The sequence below is a fragment of the Rhinolophus hipposideros genome (genome assembly GCF_964194185.1).
Source record: "Rhinolophus hipposideros genome assembly, chromosome: 18".
NCBI classification, from domain to species: domain Eukaryota; kingdom Metazoa; phylum Chordata; class Mammalia; order Chiroptera; family Rhinolophidae; genus Rhinolophus; species Rhinolophus hipposideros.
The window spans coordinates 33,408,783-33,427,983 of record NC_138064.1 but is presented as its reverse complement, the minus strand read 5'-3'; the positions used below and the strand labels follow the sequence as shown (position 1 = coordinate 33,427,983).

The 19,201-nt window shown below is 39.1% G+C and overlaps 1 protein-coding gene across 3 annotated transcripts in view; it reads right to left on the bottom strand.

The window, feature by feature from the left end:
• CDK6 (cyclin dependent kinase 6) overlaps window positions 1-19,201 on the bottom strand; it is a 222,852-nt gene that overhangs the window by 103,965 nt on the left and 99,686 nt on the right. For all 3 annotated transcript variants that reach the window (XM_081080319.1, XM_081080321.1, XM_081080320.1), the window contains exon 4: window positions 6,244-6,411. In XM_081080319.1, coding sequence (XP_080936445.1) covers window positions 6,244-6,411 — 168 coding nt within the window. The remainder of the gene's footprint in view (window positions 1-6,243; window positions 6,412-19,201) is intronic.

Below are 19,201 nucleotides of genomic sequence, written 5' to 3'. Positions count from 1 at the left end.
CATGTTTGTTTTGGCTCTGGCATTTTCCATGTACCCAGCCCTGGGAATCCTGAAGCAAACGTGTCCTGTTCCCAGCTCTGTGCACTGCTCCATTGTGTTCCACTTCCCTCACTGGTGAAAGTGAAAACGAAACCGGCACAAACACCCCATTGTTAACTATGAAATATGTACTGGCAACTGGGAAGTTTTCACAAAACAGACCTGGTTGTGTCATGGCAAGGAGACGCTGAGCAGGGAGGGAGTTACAGGAGCCTTTCCGGCTTCAGAGGTGTGTCCTGCACTTTCCCTGAGGTGCTGAGACTACAGGGCTTTGGGTTTTTTCCATTATACTCATGTAATGCTCTTGGTTTGATTTACTCAGTATGTACTGGCAGCATTTGCAGGCTTCTGTGGGAGCAAGTCGGCTGCCCAAGCCGAGGCACAAACCCTGCCAGGTCTCCATAGTAAATACAACATGCACGGAGAGGAAACAAGCATAAACAATTTATTTTCTCCTGTAAAAGATGACATTGTCCTCCGATCTCTGGTCCTGTTTCACTTTGTCAACTTGATGGTGCCAACTGGGTGCCGTACAATGAGCTATTCCAAACACAGACACAGAAAATAAGCCCGGATTGTATGATGCACTGATCCATGGGGCCTGTGTCCAGGTGGGTTCTGAGAGGAGGATGCTGGCCACCTCTGTGAGCATCCCACATCCTGGCATGGGTGGGCAGGCCCGTGCCTTCCTTGATGCCCAGCCATTGAGGGTTCCTAAGTCACATGGCCTCATACAACGGTGTTCCTTTATAGAACTTATCTCTGTTTGTAACTATACACTTCTTGGTATGACTATTTGATTAAGATCTGTCTCCCCATTTTGATTATATGTTCTATGAGCAAAGACCTTGTTAATTTCTGTCCACAGGCACCTCTCAGATTTATTGACAGTGCCTGGCATATGGGAAGTCATCAGTAATTATTTGTTAACTGAATGCCCCAATCCATTTTGTTAATTTTCTCCCTTAGGTTTATCAAAAAGGTTCTGAATCTGCATGGTTGTGTTAGTGTTTTTTGAATACTACCAACCCTGGGGTTGGAGGAGGAAACTATGTATTGCCAGAGGCATAAGAAAGGAATGCAAGCAATTCAATTTTTGTAATATTTGTGGTATTAAATAAATGAATAATCTTAAATAAGGCAACTTTGGGAATCTTATCAATTCCATACGAGCATAAGGAAAATCTCCAAGTGAATTTTTGTGCTTTGTAGAGCTGCTTTCTCATGTTTACTATCTACTTGTTGTCTTTCTTTGATTTCTACAGAGTGAAAAATGTCTTCAGAACGCTTATGTCTTTTAATAGGGAAGATGATACGGAACAAAAAGACCTTTGGAATGTAATTCATGAGAATTTTATTAAGTCACTAAAAAGACAGGGGAATATTCTCACTGCTCCATAATGGTACAAAGGGGAATTTTTCTCTAAACTGTGTGTGTTAGGCACAGGCTTTTAGAGGAAAAACGCTAATTTTATCTTTTGTTTAGTGATTATAGAAAGGCCCTCCAAATACACTGAAAAGTTGCTGTACTACTATTCACTGTAGAGCAGAAATTGTTTTAAGGCAGACCCATCCTGCCCTTCATCCCAGCATGTTAAGTTACTGAGGCACCAAAAGGAACGACCTCATTTTAAGGTGTAGACTCCTTTTTATCCACGGGCGGCTTTATGTTGACTGTCCTAGGGAGTGAGTGGCTATAGCTGCCTGGGGGTTGGCAATCACATCAGGATACAGAAATGTCAACACTGGCACTGCTCTGACTGGCCTCCAGGTGGTCTCATGTACAGTGAGGACAGCACGATGTGTATACTGCCACCATCTTGCACTGATGATTTTAAAGAGGACATAGGAGTGAATAATCCAGAGAACACTTGATTTTTCCTAAGCAATGATATATTTACAAAACAATCAGGTGTGCTCAAGTGTGGCAGAAGAAGTTTCATTTGGAGGTCTGCATAAAAAATTAGTTAACCAGGAGGCACTAAACTCATGCCTCAGGGTTATCCAACTGTGTCAAAATGTGGCATGAGCTAGTTTGTTGTTGTTTTTTAAATTACAATGTCAGCAAGACTAAACATATATATTAAAAAATGGGCTGTTGAACATTTGTGGAACCTCTGGATATGCTTTGTAGACCCAGAGAATTCCAAAGAACATAGTTTGATATGCTCTGAAGTACTGGAGCCTACGGTGGGGACAAGAAGGGAAGAGTGGGGGTGGGGGGGTGGATTCTCCAAGCCATTTACAATCTATTTGGTGAATTCAGAGTGAACCTGGTCACAAATTGCCTGCCAGAGTTTCAGTTTCAGCCACTTTCAAAATGAGGTGGTTAATAAGGAGTGCCCTAAATTCCAAACCCAATGGCAACATCATCACCCTACATGCTGCATGGTTCAGTTTAGAAAAAAAAATAATAAAAGATTTTACATCGTACACAGAGCAGACTATTTTCTCCCTGAGTTGCTGTTCACAGCGCTTCACGATGATCAGCGTCATCATCGCGTGGCTGGTGATGGTCCAGGCTCTGCTCTGAGACTCACCTGGTCAGATCTGGGGGGACCATCAGGCGTGACCAAAACTGCTGGCTGAGTGGTTGGTCTCTATTTCCCTTTTGTCATGACAGATAAAAATGAGTTGCACCATACACCATATTCGACATGGGAAGTACTTCGAAATGGTGACTTTAGAATGACTCTAAATAGAATTTTAGCTAGTCTTATGGTTGTTCTATTGAATAAACATATATTCTTGAAACATTTCTGCCACGGAGGTTATATAATCACAAGACATGATTTTGTCATATCACTTACATGCAATGCAAGGGACCTCCCTGTAACCTGTTCTCTTTGGTGTTCCACCCAAGTGTAAGTTTTCAATGCAGGTCACAAAGTTAATTTTCATGGTTTCAGAGAAACTCTTCTGATACCAAATTACCTAAGTTGGGTGCTAAGTATAATGGCCCCCGCTTCTCTTCCCATCCCCAGCTCCTTGCATCGTAAGGGGCCTCAGAGGCTCACAGACAGACACTCTAGTCCGAAGATCCCACTCTGCCTGCAAGCTGCTGCCCCTTATGCTTGAGGCGAACGCACAGCTGGCACAATCTGCTGTTAGGAGGAAGACCCTGAGAATTGCTCATGCAGTTCCCATTAAGTCAGGGAGTTCCAACGCCCTCAGCGTGGTAGTGTGGTGGTGGGGAAACGGGGTTCTAGGAGGCATGTCTCCTTGGCATCCTGGATTTCAGGCTCCATGAAGGGAGGAATGGCTGTAGCATGGCGAGTGCAGGCTCCTCTAAAGCATGAGATCCAGGCCAGGGGCCCCCTCTTGTCAAGCCTAAGATAATACAATGTAGCCATCCACATCTTCATTCTACAACCTTTAAAGAAATAGGTAGAAACAACCTTTACTCCATAAGGGTACCTCTGCATGCCTCGCTGTATACTGAGCAGCAAAAACCCAATACCCACTAACACACCTGAGCGTCATGCTGAAAGCAGCCCAGCAAAGTCAGGTGTCTAAAGGGCATTGAACCCTGCCTTATCAGATGGGGCAAGCTAAGTCACAGCTACATACCTGCACCTACACCTACAGTCCAGACTTATAATGACTGTCCTAAATTAATTCCTCACAGGTCAGCTCCTTCCAAGTGCTTATAGTCTGATAAATAAAACTCCCAAATAATTACAAACAAGATAGAAAGCAGTATTATGAAAGACATGAATAAGATATTACTCTGAAATCACTGAGGGAGGAAGGAGGAATTCATTTCTGCAGGGGGTACCAGAAGGGGACACTGAAGCCAGGCTTTGAGAGATAAGTAATATATTAGCATTTCTCATGGCTGGAAAATGTCAGTTTTGAATCAGTTAACTTGCAGTTCCTTTAACATTCCACAGATTAAGTTGACTCCCAGTTCCTGTATGACATAACCCACTAAAAAATGTGTATTTCCAGGAAGTGGAAAAATAAATACCAGTTTAGTCTGAAAAATTGTGATTCCAAGTCTTTATATGTCGCCCTGTATTTGTGAACTGATATATTGCTATACCAAATGGATTTTTCCTTTAAATAAAAAAAATAAAACAATGGGAAAAAATTTACACGCAGTACCCTTTAAGAATCATACCCTTTATTACTGCCATTAAATTCCGATGATCACTCTTTCAAGTAAGGTCTGCATTTGTTCTGGTGTCTTTCCCAGTTGGTAATGTTTTTCTACTTTATATCACCGTAAGTAACATAAGAGTGCGCAGCACAAACTCGATATTGAAAAATGAAGTATTATGATTGCCCTTCCCCTCTTCCCTATGAAATAATTTGTCTACATTTTCCTGTCTGAACATATCGACTTGCAGCCAGAATGGAATGTTAATTGACGTTATGCACAAGCTGGGCTATCATTCCTCAAATTTAATAAGGTTTCCTGTTTTTATTTACTGTTTCTAGTCCCCATTTGGGGGGATCAAAATAAAGGGTCTCAGTTATGGCTCATCCTTCCCTTAGTTAATGTACCCAAAGGAGGCCAGTTCCTTCCATCTGTTCCTCTGATGACCGTCCGGTTCCTATTCAAGCTTCTCCCCAGGGCCTTGAAACATCATGTGCAACTACTTCCTAGAAAAGACGGCAACCTACCTCACCCTTCCCACTGGGGAAACACACAGACTCAGCCCTTTCTGATGTGATTATCTAAGAAAACAAGGGCTCGCTTGACCTAGCCAACGCTGGGCTATATCCTTTAATCACCATCTTGTGTCTGTCTTCTTAAAATTAATGGTGTGCAGACAAAGAGGAAACAAGTACAACTTCTCTTTCAACAGTGAGGGCACACTCCAAGGAATCCCCTGTAAAATTTCGGGTACCCTAGGTAAAGTGTATAATGTTGGGAAAGTAAGGGGTCTCATTTGTCCAGGTTGCAGTGTCCATATTTTGGGGGTGCGGAAGCACAACGCTTTTGTAAACTGAATGGTTTTCAAAAGGCAAATTCTCTCTCTCAGAGAATTTCCAACTCCCCTCCCAAATTTCTACTTCTCAGCAGAGGCATGACTGGAATGCGGGGAAACCATTTTTGTTGTGCAGAATATTAACCTCCTGGCGGCCACCTCCTTTCCCCAAGTCACTGTGATGATTGAAGACATGGCTAAACATTTCTCAACAGCGCCCCACACCCAGGGCAGTGCTGCCCCTGACCGAGAACCACCTCAAGGCTAAAGATGGACTGGATGTGAAAAACGACGGAGTTACCCAACTTTTTTTTAAAAAAAGACTTCATCTAATGCTTTGAGGGTCATTTCCACAGACATCACTGAATCAAACGGATTCTCCCCACCGACCTTCTGCCTCAGAAAAGCAGCATAGCAAAGGGCCATTCCTTGGCGTTTTGTATCTATGGTTGAATCACTATAGGTAAAACAGGTCTTTCAAAGAGAAGGGTTATCACCGCCTACTTCTGGGCTTCTCTTCTTATCTTTTGGAGCAGAATGTCACAAAAAGTCATCTTATAGGAACTATTAGGAGAAATAGAAGCTAACCAAAGTCAACAGCTATTATGGTTTTGTGTCCGAATGAGACAAAGAACAGAATCTCATAACTATCATCCTTTGCCAAAACAGAGCCCTTCAACTTACCCTTTCTCTTCTGGCGGGACAGAATGCTTTCCTTCTAACCACCAGCCAGCAAGGTGATGCTACTTGTTCCTGGGTGATCCAAGTTCACTGTACACTTACTTTTTCTCTTTACAGTTGGCACTACAGCTTCAGAGGAGTGTTTTCTCACACAGCTGTGCAGGCACCCTGGCTGTTTCTCAGACCAGGATGCTGCAGACAGGGTCTGGTGCCCCTGTCGTTCTGTCTGGTGCCCCTCTCTTCCTTGACCTTGAACTGTTTCCCCAAACATTACATATGCAGCTCTGAAAGTAGTGGTTATGACAAAAAGCATTTGGGAACTTATAACTGATTCCTTTCTAGTGTCTAAGATGCAACCGGCTGCTTCTGCAATGGGTCCTGTCCACAACAAGCCCCGTCCGGATGTGTCTATAGTCATAAGCAGAATGCTTTCCTTCTACCCACGGCCATATGAAAAAGTGTAGACATTTTGTCTACCTGCTGACCACTGGCAGTAAGACAACAGAGGTGTGAATCGGGGGGGGCAGTTTGCCATTTAAAAGAGGAAGAATAAATTTAATGAAATGAACAGCACTTTCTCACTCACCACTGAGGTAAGAGCCATCTGAAAACTGTAGATGCGGGCAAGGCCGAAGTCAGCGAGTTTTATTTGTCCACTGCTGGTCACCAGAATGTTCTGTGGTTTTAGATCACGATGTACTACTCGGTGAGAATGAAGAAAGTCCAGACCTCGGAGAAGCTGATGCATCATGTCCTAAATAAAAGCAAAAAAAGAAAATCAATGAACAGTCAATATGGAAATTCAACACGCCAACTCCTCAGCATTTAAGAGTGCTTGGCACCCGGAAAGCATTTGATGAATATTTGCTGAATAAACGAATTTGTCTTCCTTCCTACCTTTCCACTCTCCCATTGTCAAGATCACTACAAAATATTATTTTACTACTCTCACCTCGTATTTCATTAATGAAAGGAAAATTTAAAATACTTTCAGAAGGTAAAGGAAATATTCTGGAAGGATGTATACCAAACTGGTATCAGGGGTTGACGTTCAGGAGAGGAAGGAGGAGGTTGGTGAAAGGGGGATAGTTTTCACTTCATATACTCTATATGGTTTAATATTTGATTTCAATAATTAAAACTCAGTGAATGATAATAACATTAATGGTAATTCTTATTATTTTTATAGCGCCAGATACTGAGCAGACACTATGAATCCAGCACTGTTTCAAGCACCTTCTCTTTAGTAACTCAAGTAATCCACACCAGCGCACTGAGATCAGTCATATCACGCCCCATTTTACAGGTCAAGAAACTGACACAGAGCAGGTGTATGTTAATTAGTCCAAGGTAACACCACTAGCCAGAGTCTTGATTCAGAGTCCAGAAGAACTGGATTCAAATCCTCAATGCACTTCTTTAGTAGACCAATGACCACATTAGTATGTAAAACCGGGTAAGCCATTTAACCGCCCCGAGACTATTTTTCTGTCTGTAAAATGGCAAAGCAACAACACCTATTTTGAGGGATCATGGTTTACAAAGCACTGAGCAGAGTAGCAAGCATTTAATAAATGGTAGCGATTATTGCCATCATCATTAACCACCACAAAGCAGGCAGGCATTCAGAAAATAAACCAGTATCACATCTTTTCCTAATTTTAGCACTGATAAAATTAGATACAAGATTTAAAACTCGGGAACAGTATCTGAAAGGAGGAATTTAAAACTCTGACCATGATGTGATCCTCTGAAATCCAGGGTTAGTAAGATTGATCTACCCCTCAAAATACTGTGAGGACAGTGTGTACAAGGGAGGATAGAATTATCTTGTTCATGTAAGGGTTAGACAAATGATGAGGCAGCGTCCTGGGCTGTAGAACTGGCGGGGGGCAGTGAAGACACACTTGTTCAGCAGCTGGACCACTAATCCTCTCATGGAGAAACGTGTATCTGGTTATTGGCTTTAGGTTCTGGTTCTTCCTTCAGAGTTGGGAGTTCTGTCTTTACATCCCAGCTTGGTTAAAACCAAAGCCTTAGCTTTGCCCTTTATATAAGGGAGAAGATAGTGCTTCCTTTTCCTAGTATTACGAGATTTAAATGAAGTAATAACGTATGCCAAGGGGTAATGCGGTTTCTGGCACATGGTAATCCTTGAATAAATGACAATCATTAGTGTCTCATTTGCTGGGGGAGACAGAGTCACAAACAACTGTAAGAAAATGTGGCCAGTGCCACAAGGTCAGGGAAACCAAGTGCTAAAGGTGAGCGTGCAATGTCAGAGGTGTACAGAAATCCTTTTTGTGATCCACCTAAATAGATACAGTAGTCCCTCCCCCACCCTACCCACCCCCGTTATCCGTGGTTTCACTCTCCGTGGTTTAGTTAGCCCTGGCTAACTGTGGTCCAAAAATATGAAATGTAAAATTCCAGAAATAAACAATTCATAAGTTGTAAACTGCATGCTATTCTGAGTAGTAGTGTGACAAAATCTCTAGCTGTCCCACCTGGGACATGAGTCATCCCTTTTGTCCAGCGTATGCACACTGTATACACACTCTGGCTTTTAGTCACTTAGCAGCGGTTAGATCTGTTATCAGATGTTTTGAGAGAGAAAATGAGTGAGCACATTCACATAACTTTTATTACAGTACATTGTTATAATCGTTTTACTTTATTATTGGTTATTGTTAATCTTTTACTGTGCTAATTCATAGGTATGTATGTATAGGAAAAAGCATAGTATTCATACGGTTTGGTACTAGTGTGGTTTCAGGCACCCACTGGGGAGGTCTTGGGACATTCATATCCCCTGTGGATAAGTGGGGGAATTACTGTATTCTGGACTGGCAGGGGTTACCTTCTAAATTTCCAAAGGTGAGAAGTCTGGAAAAGACTGCACCATCAAAGGACAGTCCTTCAAGACTTAAGAAACCACTACAGGTTAAACAACTTGCAACGAATAAACAGGAGTGTGAAAATGAAGCACAAAATGTCAAGGAAAGCACTCTTCTGCTGTGGCAAATAAGTCTTTATTGGAAACATATGCACACACTTGTAAGCACTAAATTTTAAATAGCATGACTAACTTGAATAATGTCATGCTGGCTCATCATCTTTAGCTTCTTACGCATTAAGTACCAACCATTTAAAACAGCACAAAGAATAAATCTGCTTGGTTCATGTTTCAGTGTTCAAACAATTTAAGCAGCCAATTAGCAGAACACAATTTTAAAAATTTGAACTAATTAATAATAAAGTTCATCTATATTTATAAAAAGCCTGAACTAGAGTTAAAAAAAATGTGCATGGCTTTTATTGTGCATTTATTTATACAGCGTATATTATAGTTTTCTTAATTATAAAATTAGTGTATGCTTAATGTGGAAAATTATAAAATTTTTAAAAATTCCAGAGGAAGAAAAAAAATCACTCAAAGTCCCACCACTGAGAGAACAGAGAAACCTTCAGTGTTAAATAATTTTTGTATGTCTTTCTTACCTGTGTTTCAAAACTTACATGTATTGCTGTATTTTTAGGTATAACTATAATGAATATTTATATTATGATTATAATTTACATAATTATAATCATTATATAAATATTATATACTTGTGCTATATTATATTAAATATATTTATAAATAAGATGCCTATTATTCTGTACATATTATTTGTGGTTCTTGTACAACATTTAACAATTCATTACGACTATTCTGCCACTTCAACAAAACTCTTCAACAAAAACCTTTTTTATACAATGTGATTTTTAATGGCTGCATGGTTTTCCTCCCTGTGACACACCTTAATCATTATTTGGTTTTAGTTGTATTATTTGGAACTTATACCAAGAGTCTAGTTTTCCTTTGTTTAAAGGCTAGACCAGATGAAAATGACCTAGTATTAACATCACGTCTAAGCAAGGGTTAAGCAGTGCAAATCCACATAACTGCACTAACATTGATTCCACATAAATGATGCCAATTGATGTAGGAAAAGTTAGTTCTACATAAGGATTACCATTCTTCAGATTTTGTTAGGTTACTATAATCTGTTTTTGGTTAGCAAATGGGGTTTTCTTTTAAACTTATAATACCTAGCTACCATTAGAGTTTTGAACTACTGAGATTTGAACTAATGATTTTTTAAAAAATCTTGCCAAAAATCTCATTACCTGCAGCAAACCAATTGTGAGATAGGCTGATGAACATAATGGACGTGTAATAAGTATGATTTGGGGACCCTCCCTCAATCTTTAACCATCGTTCACTGGAACACCTAATCTCAAAAGGGAAATATACTCCCACTACTCTCAGGAACTCTGGTTACAATGAAGACATGGTCCCAATTCTTGAGAATGGGATGGATGAATGAAGCTGTAACACTACACAAGGTAAGAAAAAACATCTTTCCTTCAGAATCACAAGAAGTGCTCTGATCGAAGACGTTTCAGAGGATTTACTACTTAAATTTATTATCTGTTCTACCTCAATATATAGTTTCATGAGACACACTTTTAAATTAGCTCAAGATTTCAATCTAAATTAATCTGTCTTATACAAGGCAAATGTTTCACAGTAATCCTAGTGATGCAATTCAACGAAACTACGGCTACTGCCAATTAAAGCTCTTTAAGTTGAACACAGGTTTCAAACCTTTTTATGTTACAATGTACAATCCTGGTATAAAAGGTTTGAACATCTAGCCATCCTTATGATAAACAGTCACTTGGGGTTTCTCTCTGTATCTTTCTGAAACAAGTGATACTGAAGCAAGTTTCCAAAGGACACCATCACAGAACAAAGTCTGGCTCCTAGTGACTTTAGGTGGAGTTCTGCCCTGGAACTCCCCTAAAAAGACTCTGGACTTCTGTCTGAATACCGGAAATATTTACAGCCTTGTAATTGTTTCTTTTAGGTGTTCAAGAACTCTAATCCTCTTATTTCTTTAAAAATAAAACAAACAAGCAAACTGAAAACCTACCTCAAGCTTTTCTAACGGGAAAAAGTTTTACCCTTGGGTCTTTTTTTCCAGCTACAAAAAAGTATATGTACTTCCCCAAGATACTAAAAACAGCCAATTTATTCCATACAGCAAGTCACAGAAAAGACGCCTTTTAATGGACAATTCTGTATTTTTGGATACATCTACCTAATCGAAGTGATGTATTCACTCCTCAAAATTTTAGCAACAACAAAAAAGCACATCAACAGTTTACCTATTAAAAATTTTTAAATAAGACTTATACAACTTATAGTCAAGGATAATCATTTTTTCTTTCTTATGTATAAACCACAAGTTTCAACAGAAATATCTTCAGAATGATTTGTTGTTTCCTATGAAGGGTATCAGAGGCGTCTACAGTTTAAAATAGATCACATATAACAAAGGTTTTTTATACTGAACTGATAACACTGACTTCTGGTAGTGGTTACGATTATAGGAATAGAAATAAAAGATCACATTAGCCTATACATGAAGGGTGTTGATAAACTTATAGAAAGTAGAGGACTATTGACAATAATGAGGGCTAGTCCCAGGATCTCAAGATCTTTTCATTTTTAATATTTTTGCTGATATATATATAAAATGTATATATATATAAATTTATATATTTTTATATATTTGTATTTTTATAGAAAAATTTGTATCTTTATATTTCATATAAATTTACATATACATCATATATATATAATTTTTAGTTGAGGTAAAATATACGCAACATAAAAGTTACCCTCTTAATCACTTTTAAGGGTACAGTTCAGTGTTACGTATATTCACGCTATTGTGCAACCAATCTCCAGAACTTTTCCAACTTGCAGAACTGAAATTCTATGCCCATTAATTAAGAACATCTTCCCTATTTCTCCCTCCTGGCCCAGATCCTGGCAACCATCCTTCTGCTTTCAACTTCTGTGAATTTGACTATTCTAGATACCTCATATAAGTGGAATCATACTATATTTGTGTTTTTGTGACTGGCTTGTTTCACTTAGTATGTCCTCAAGGTTCATCCACGATGTAGCATATGTCAGAATTTCTTTCCTTTTTAAGGCTGAATAATATTCCATGGTGCACGTGCACGTGTGTGTGTGTGTGTATTATGTGTATACCACATTTTGCTAATCCGTTAATCTGTTGATAAATATTTGGATTGTGTCTACCTTTTGGCTATTGTGAATAATGCTGTGATAAACATGGGTGTACAGGTATCTTGTTGTGACCCCACTTCCCATTCTTTTGGATATATATACCCAGAAGTGGAACTCCCAGGATCTTTTAAAATTACAGTTCTCCTGTAAAATGTGTACAATACCGTGTTTCCCCCAAAATAAGACCTACCCCCAAAATAAGCCGAGTTAAGGTCGTCAGCCAGACAGACGCATTTAGTACGTTATGACGATGTTTCAGAAGAAGATGACATGACTGTATTTGAATAAATGTAGATTGTTGTACATGAAAATATAAGACAGCCCCTGAAAATACTCCCTAATGCATCTTTTGGAGCAAAAATTAATATAAGACCCGGTCTTATGTTTGGGGAAACATGGTATTACTACATAAGCAATGAAGGAGTGAATAACAAAGCCATGTTAGGTCCTGGACATTCAGTCAGGAAGGTTCTTTTTTTTTTTTACAGTAAAAATATTTATTTATTTATTTATTTTTTAAATTAAATTTATTGGGGTGACAATTGTTAGTAAATTTACATAGATTTCAGGTGTACAATTCTGTATTACATTGTCTATAAATCCCTTTGTGTGTTCACCATCCAGAGTCAGTTCTCCTTCCATCACCATATATTTGATCCCCCTTACCCTCATCACCCACCCCCCACCCCCTTACCCTCTGGTAACCACTAAATTATTGTCTGTGTCTATGAGTTTTTCTTTCTCATTTGTTTGTCTTGTTCTTTTTGGTTTATATACCACATATCAGTGAAATCATAGGGTTCTCTGCTTTATCTGCCTGACTTATTTCACTTAGCATTATACTCTCAAGAACAGTCAGGAAGGTTCTTATGCTCACTCCTTCCACTTGTGTGCTCAGGGAGCATCTGCTGTAAGACCCCACATCGAGCTGACTGTACAGTACACACCTTTTTCTCTAGCTCAAACCTTGACAGGAGCTCCTTCATGCTTTCACTGATCAATCCACCAATGATGAAAATGGGCTGCAAAAAACTGCTTTATAAACAGGTTTCCCTACTTCTTTCTCATTTTGGTCCTCAAGAGTACCCAAAGAATGCTTCATCCAAAAATCACAGAGGGTAAAACAAATTCTGACAAAGCAAACCAAGGGTTAAAGCAGGTTCCTTAAAATGTCCTATCACTTGGAAAGTTGTAATTTTTGGTGAATTCAAAGCAGGCAGTGCTCCCTTCGGCAGCACATATACTAAAATTGGAACAAAGCAGGCAATAAATGGGAGGACCTGGAGATAAGCTACAAGATACAGTGAGAGCTGTCAAGCTGGGCCATATTGCCAGTTACTTCAGCACGGTGGGTGTGGGGGTGTGTGCTGGGAGGAGGGGAGGAGGCAGGGCAAGGAGATAACTGAGTAAGGTTAACCTGCCTTGGGGCTCTTCAGCAGAAGCAAATGCAAGGCCCTAATTGCCAGTGCTGACTTTCTATTTTTACTGCTTCTAGGCAACTAGATAAAAGCACAATAAAAGTGGCTGTGTATATAACTTTGATTAATAAAATATGTATTCTGAAGAGAGAACGAAAGAATTCATTCCTGGAAGCAATGATAATGCTGAGTAAGTAAAGAATCAGTCTGAACTAACCAGAAACAAGAACAACTGATTTTCACCAAGCCTGGAAATGTTATTGCTATTTGAGGCACAATGGACAGTCTGAAAGAAGAAATCACTACTTCAACACGATGGCTATTATCGACCCACAGTGGAAAGTCAAAAAAAGAAACTGCAACTACAAGTATGCAATGTTAATTATAACTTCTTCAGAGCAGGATATAAAAACAACATTGTATAAATAAGAAAATATAAAGCATATATAAAAAGAAAATACAATTTGGCTAATGACCCAAACAGTTTCTGTCCTAAAGACATTGTTTTGTAATTCTTTTGAAAGCATCGAATAATATTTCCCCATTTCAACATATTCTTTATAAATTTTTGTTTTTAAAAACAGTATGCTTTATAATGTTTTTAAAAACAGAGTATCTTCTTAGAATCTTTCCCCAGTCTCCCTTTCAATTCCCTCTTTTGAGAATGGACCTCTCACTCCGTACTTCCCTCCTCTCCAAATGAGGTAATGTGCTAGACAAGTTGGTTTTCCACAGAGTGGAGCGTATGATTGTTTGCCTTACGGTGGCAGACACTGCTGGTTGCCAGCCATGAAGGATTGGTCCAAGGGAATCACATTCCCATTTGCTAGGAATGGATGTAGGGATGGACTTGAGACCCAGTCCTGGCCAATGAGATGTATGGGCAAGCCTGCTATAGAGCTCTGGGAAGTCATTTTATCCTTTACAGGAGGACCTCAGTATGAAACTCTTCTGGTGTACTTCTCCTCCTCCTCTCCACGAATCTTACCCTAAATGCTACTGCTTGAGGACATGAACTGGCAGCTGTAGCAACCATCTTGAAACATAAAGGGAGACGTCCTGCACACATAAAATGCCAGCGTGTCATGAGAAAAAGAGTCTGGGTCTTGGCTGACATCGCTAAATAGCTGAATCAATTTTGGGGCTGCCCACCTCTGGCCTTGCAGTAGATGTCAACAATGAATGCCCTAATTTAAAGCTGCTTTGTTCATTGAGTGCCCTGTAACTTGCAGTTGAAATTTATTCTAACAAATCTAACTTAACTAAAATTGTATTAACTAAAACCTGTTAAGGCCATTACCTTTCATTTACAGCCCTCGTCCCCATTCTCCCCAAGGAGACTGTACCGACATTCCTTTCTTGTTGCCGAAGATCCCTTCCAGGTCGTTATCCTTTTCTCTTTGAGATTTATACCTCTATCATTAATGTTCACGATATCCCCTTCTTCTTTGCTATCACTTGCTGTCAAAACTCCATATTCCATAGCTCACCCTCTCTTGCCCACCCTCACCATCTTCCTGCATGGCTTCAATATCCCTAGGATGCCCGAGCTAACACCTTAGCTTCAGAGAACTTTTGACTTCCTTATCCCCACTCCATTTTTACCATCTGCTCCCATGGCTAAAACTAGGAATGTGCTAATACTCACCTCTGATCTTTTTTTTAACTAAAAATAATTTTTTGAAGTTACTTTAACTACATTTATTTGGATATCAAAACGCCACTTTAATTAACATAAGCTTATTAGAGAGCATAATTAATGAAATTTGGAGAGCAACTGAGTCACGCATCACTTGCTAGCTCTGCCAATTCCCTCACCTCTCTCACTCCATGGTCATTCTACCTTATCCTTTATGCAAAGCTTAATCCTCAATTAGCCCCACTGCGCTCTTTCTCGCCTGTAATACCTGTGTTGCAGAGAGCTGTTACGGGGAGAAAATGATCACATGTGTGTTCATTATCAATATGAAGTCAGTCATCAACCCTGACTACCTTAGTGACACCAGGTGACCTTACAGTTCCCTAATCAACCCTCGTGCTGTCCTTGTAGGACAGTCTAATTTTTTCCTGCTGTCCCCTACCTTAGCATCTCCCTTCTTCTTTTAGCACACCAGTGTGCACTCTACTTCAAAGACAAACAGAGACCATCAACAGAATGCTATCAACTCCTGTGCTCCGCCTATACATTTATAAGCACTGGCATCTACCCCTCTCCCTCATCTCTTGGTAGGAAAGGTTTCTACTTCTTTCTAGGCAGTATTCATCTTCCTCCTCTGCTCTGGATAGCATTCACTCCAGCTTCTTCAAGTTCCTTGTCTTGCTCTTCTAACTGTTCCCCTTCCCTACTATACCTGAGACTTCCTCCTTCTCTATTGTCTCTTGACCAGAAAAAACCCAGGCAATCCCCTTCTTTTCTCAGCCAATGGTCTGTATACAGCAGTGCACAATTTCTCATTCCTCACCCCTATCTCATCACTGCAATGAATGGAGATAACAGCAGCTCCTGAAAGACTACCAATAACCACCTTCTTGCCTCAACCAATGGGACATTCCACTCTTAACCTTGCCACGGCATTTCACAACGGATACCTCCGCCCTCTTCACTGTTCTCCAAAATGAAAAGATCTTCTTTTGATTAGAATCAAAGTGCTTTTGATGAGAAATGTAACACATATTAACTTTTAAATTAAAAAAAATCAAAACACAAGGAAAAGGAAGGAAATAAATCCCACCCACAATTCTTCCATTCAGAGATAACCACAATTAACATATTGGTGTATCCTTCCATTAATTTTTCTCTATATATACACTAATACGGGTATTCTGTTTTATAAAGGGAATCATAGTGTATACGATTTTGCAATTGCCTATTTTATATCATAATGTATACTGAACTCATTTGTCAATAAATACAGATCTGTTGCTCAATTTTTAACGGGTGTGTGCTATTGCTACTTTATATACTATCTTTAGCTAAAAGTTTTAAGCATTTATTAAATTACCCACTTTTTAAATGCCACTTTTCTCATATTCTAAGTTACTTGAATTTGTTTCTGGACTTTGACTTGTTTGGCTGTTTAAAGAAAGTACTTCTCTCCTTTAGTAATCAAATATTTAGAATATGTTTTAACATCTACCGTGTTTCCCCGAAAATAAGACCTAGCTGGACCATCAGCTCTAATGCGTTTTTTGAAGGAAAAATTAACATAAGACCCGGTCTTATTTTAATATAAGACCCGGTCTTATATAACGTAACGTAACGTAACGTAACATAACACATAACATAACATAACATAACATAACATAACATAACATAACATAACATAACATAACAATGGGTCTTATATAAGACTGAGTCTTACATTAATTTTTGCTCCAGAAGACGCATTAGAGCTGATGGTCCGGCTGGGTCTTACTGTGGGAAACACAGTAATAGGGCAAGTTTCCTCTTCCCATTCTTTATAAAACATTCCTGGATATTCTTACATATTATTATTCTGGACTGATTTTAAGATCATTTTACTGAGTTCCCATATCCTCCCCCAAATTCCTTTAGTATTTTCACTGATTTTTAAGAAATTAAAAATTAATTTGAGGAGAACTAATACTTTTACAATAATGACTCTTTTCTTTTCACAACAGGTTGTGGTTATTTGCTCAAGTCTTCTTTTGGGTCCCTCACTCAAGTTTTGTCATCCCCCCTCCCATGTAATTCCTACACCTCTGAGACCCCCACTACAGTGGATCTGGTCCTCAGCCTTCCTTACATATTCTGTATGTACCATGTCCCTACTGATCTCATTCCTCAAATCTATCCTTAACTCTCTGGCTAGTCTGATCTTTTTAACATGCAAACCTGATCCTACCAGATCATTCTCAGGCTTGAGTGCCCTCTGACATAGCCCGCCTAGATCTTTGGTTTTGTTTGCCTCCATCTCTACTCACTCACTGTCCTATGGCCCCATATTCTGCGAGTGCGGTCTGCTTTAATCGCTCTTCCTCCAGATATACTAGACTCCTAGCATACTGTATTAACAGGTGTCACTAAATGTTCAATGACTTTTCATAGCAAAGTGAGGCCCAAATTAAATTGAAAATGACCATGACATCTATAGAAGCCATTAGCTTAAAAAATAAAATAAAATAAACTTGACTGACTCCTCCCAAGGAGGAATATTTTAGCAGGTGATGGAACTCCAAGGGAATCAGAAAAAGTAGGCAGGTTTGGATTAGGGGATAAGGACCAAAGAAGCATGACATATAAATCTGTATTCCTACCTACTAGCCATTAAAATATCCTCATATGTGTTATGACTTTTGGTTTATTATTTCAGAAGTATAATACTCCTACGCTTATAATGAACATAGTATGGAATAAAAATAGTGAAGCAGGTTTCCATTCTATTTTACCTCCCCTGTTCAGACTTCTTGTAGCAACTTGCCCATCTAGAGGCATGGATTTTAGTATGTTGTTCCACAGCTAGAGTTACAACTATAAGCAAGTCACTTAGCCTCTCTCGTCCCTAAGAGAAGCATTCTATGGACCAAATCAGTCTGCCTGAGATATCTATCACGTGGAGGCAGAACTGGACCACTGGGTGAGTCTCCTAATAATATTTTAACGTCATATTGTCACATCCGTGTTTCTCAAAGTGTGGTCTTTTAATCCAGTGCTAGTGACTAAGTTCCATTTCATCGTAATCACTAGCCTACAGACTAACCAAGTCCCAACTTTTCTGACCCTCAGTTTTTCATTTATAAGAAGCAGGACAAATTCCTGCCCTGCCTCCATTATAAGACTACAGAGACAACTGAGATATTAGATTATTTTACATTATATGTTTGATTTGTTTTTTGAACTATCAAGGGCTATTGAGCTAGACTGTAAATTCCACGAGGAACAGGAATGTGTTGCAAATTTTGTAACTCCACAAAATCCAACAGGGCACTAGAGAGATACTGGTTGATTTTACTTGATTTGATGAATCACTCAATAGTTTATAGATAGGCATGAAGATGATACGTAATGACTTCTGCTCTTAGCTCTGTCACAGGAGTTATGTACCACACCCTTACCAATTAAAACAATTCCTCAGTTGGTAGTGAAAAAAGGCCCCGATTCTGTATTGTGGTTTATTGGTTATTCACTAAGAATTTGTTGAATGCTTGCAAGTGGAGGCACAAAAGAAGTACAAAAGAAATTCCTCTTAGACATGTATATAACCTAAGTGAGCCAACTGCACGTGAGATGTAAATTTCTATTTCTGAGGACAGTATGATGTAAAACAAAGACTGAATTCAGAGCTAAAAGTATTGTATCTAAATTTCTGCTTACTAGTTATATAATTGAAGCAGGTCATTTGCAACCTTTGTGGGTCTTGGTTTTCACATCTATAAAAATGGAAATAACCTCAAAAAGGAAAGATTTAACAATATACTATACCTGTATTATATATTATAGCATATAATACACATTATATATTATATATTAATACATATTATGTTATATATTAATATATTATAATAGATATGCCTATCTATTATAATACGTAATATATTATATATTAAGTAAGAAATTACATATTTAAGTGCTTTTTTACATAGTACAAAGTACACACACATAATGAATCGCTACCACTTATACAAAAGAAATATGAAGCCCCTACTATGTGTAATGCTTTGTGCTAGGCCATGTTACATACAAACACCTGAAGACAGGGAGCTCCTATTTTAACGGAGAGAGAAGACATAAATATGCACCTACACACTTCAAATCAGTATGTGGCACGGCCCACAACTGACAGAGTAATGAGTAAGCACAGAGGAGGAAGCAGCATCTCAGCCAACCTCGGCGGTGGGTTACTATTAGGTTTGGTGGGGGGAAGCATCTGCTAACCGAGGCTTAGAGGAGGGCAACTGCTTAGGTATTTGGAGGACAGCAACAGCCCCTGGGGAGGGCGCACTGCTAAATGGGA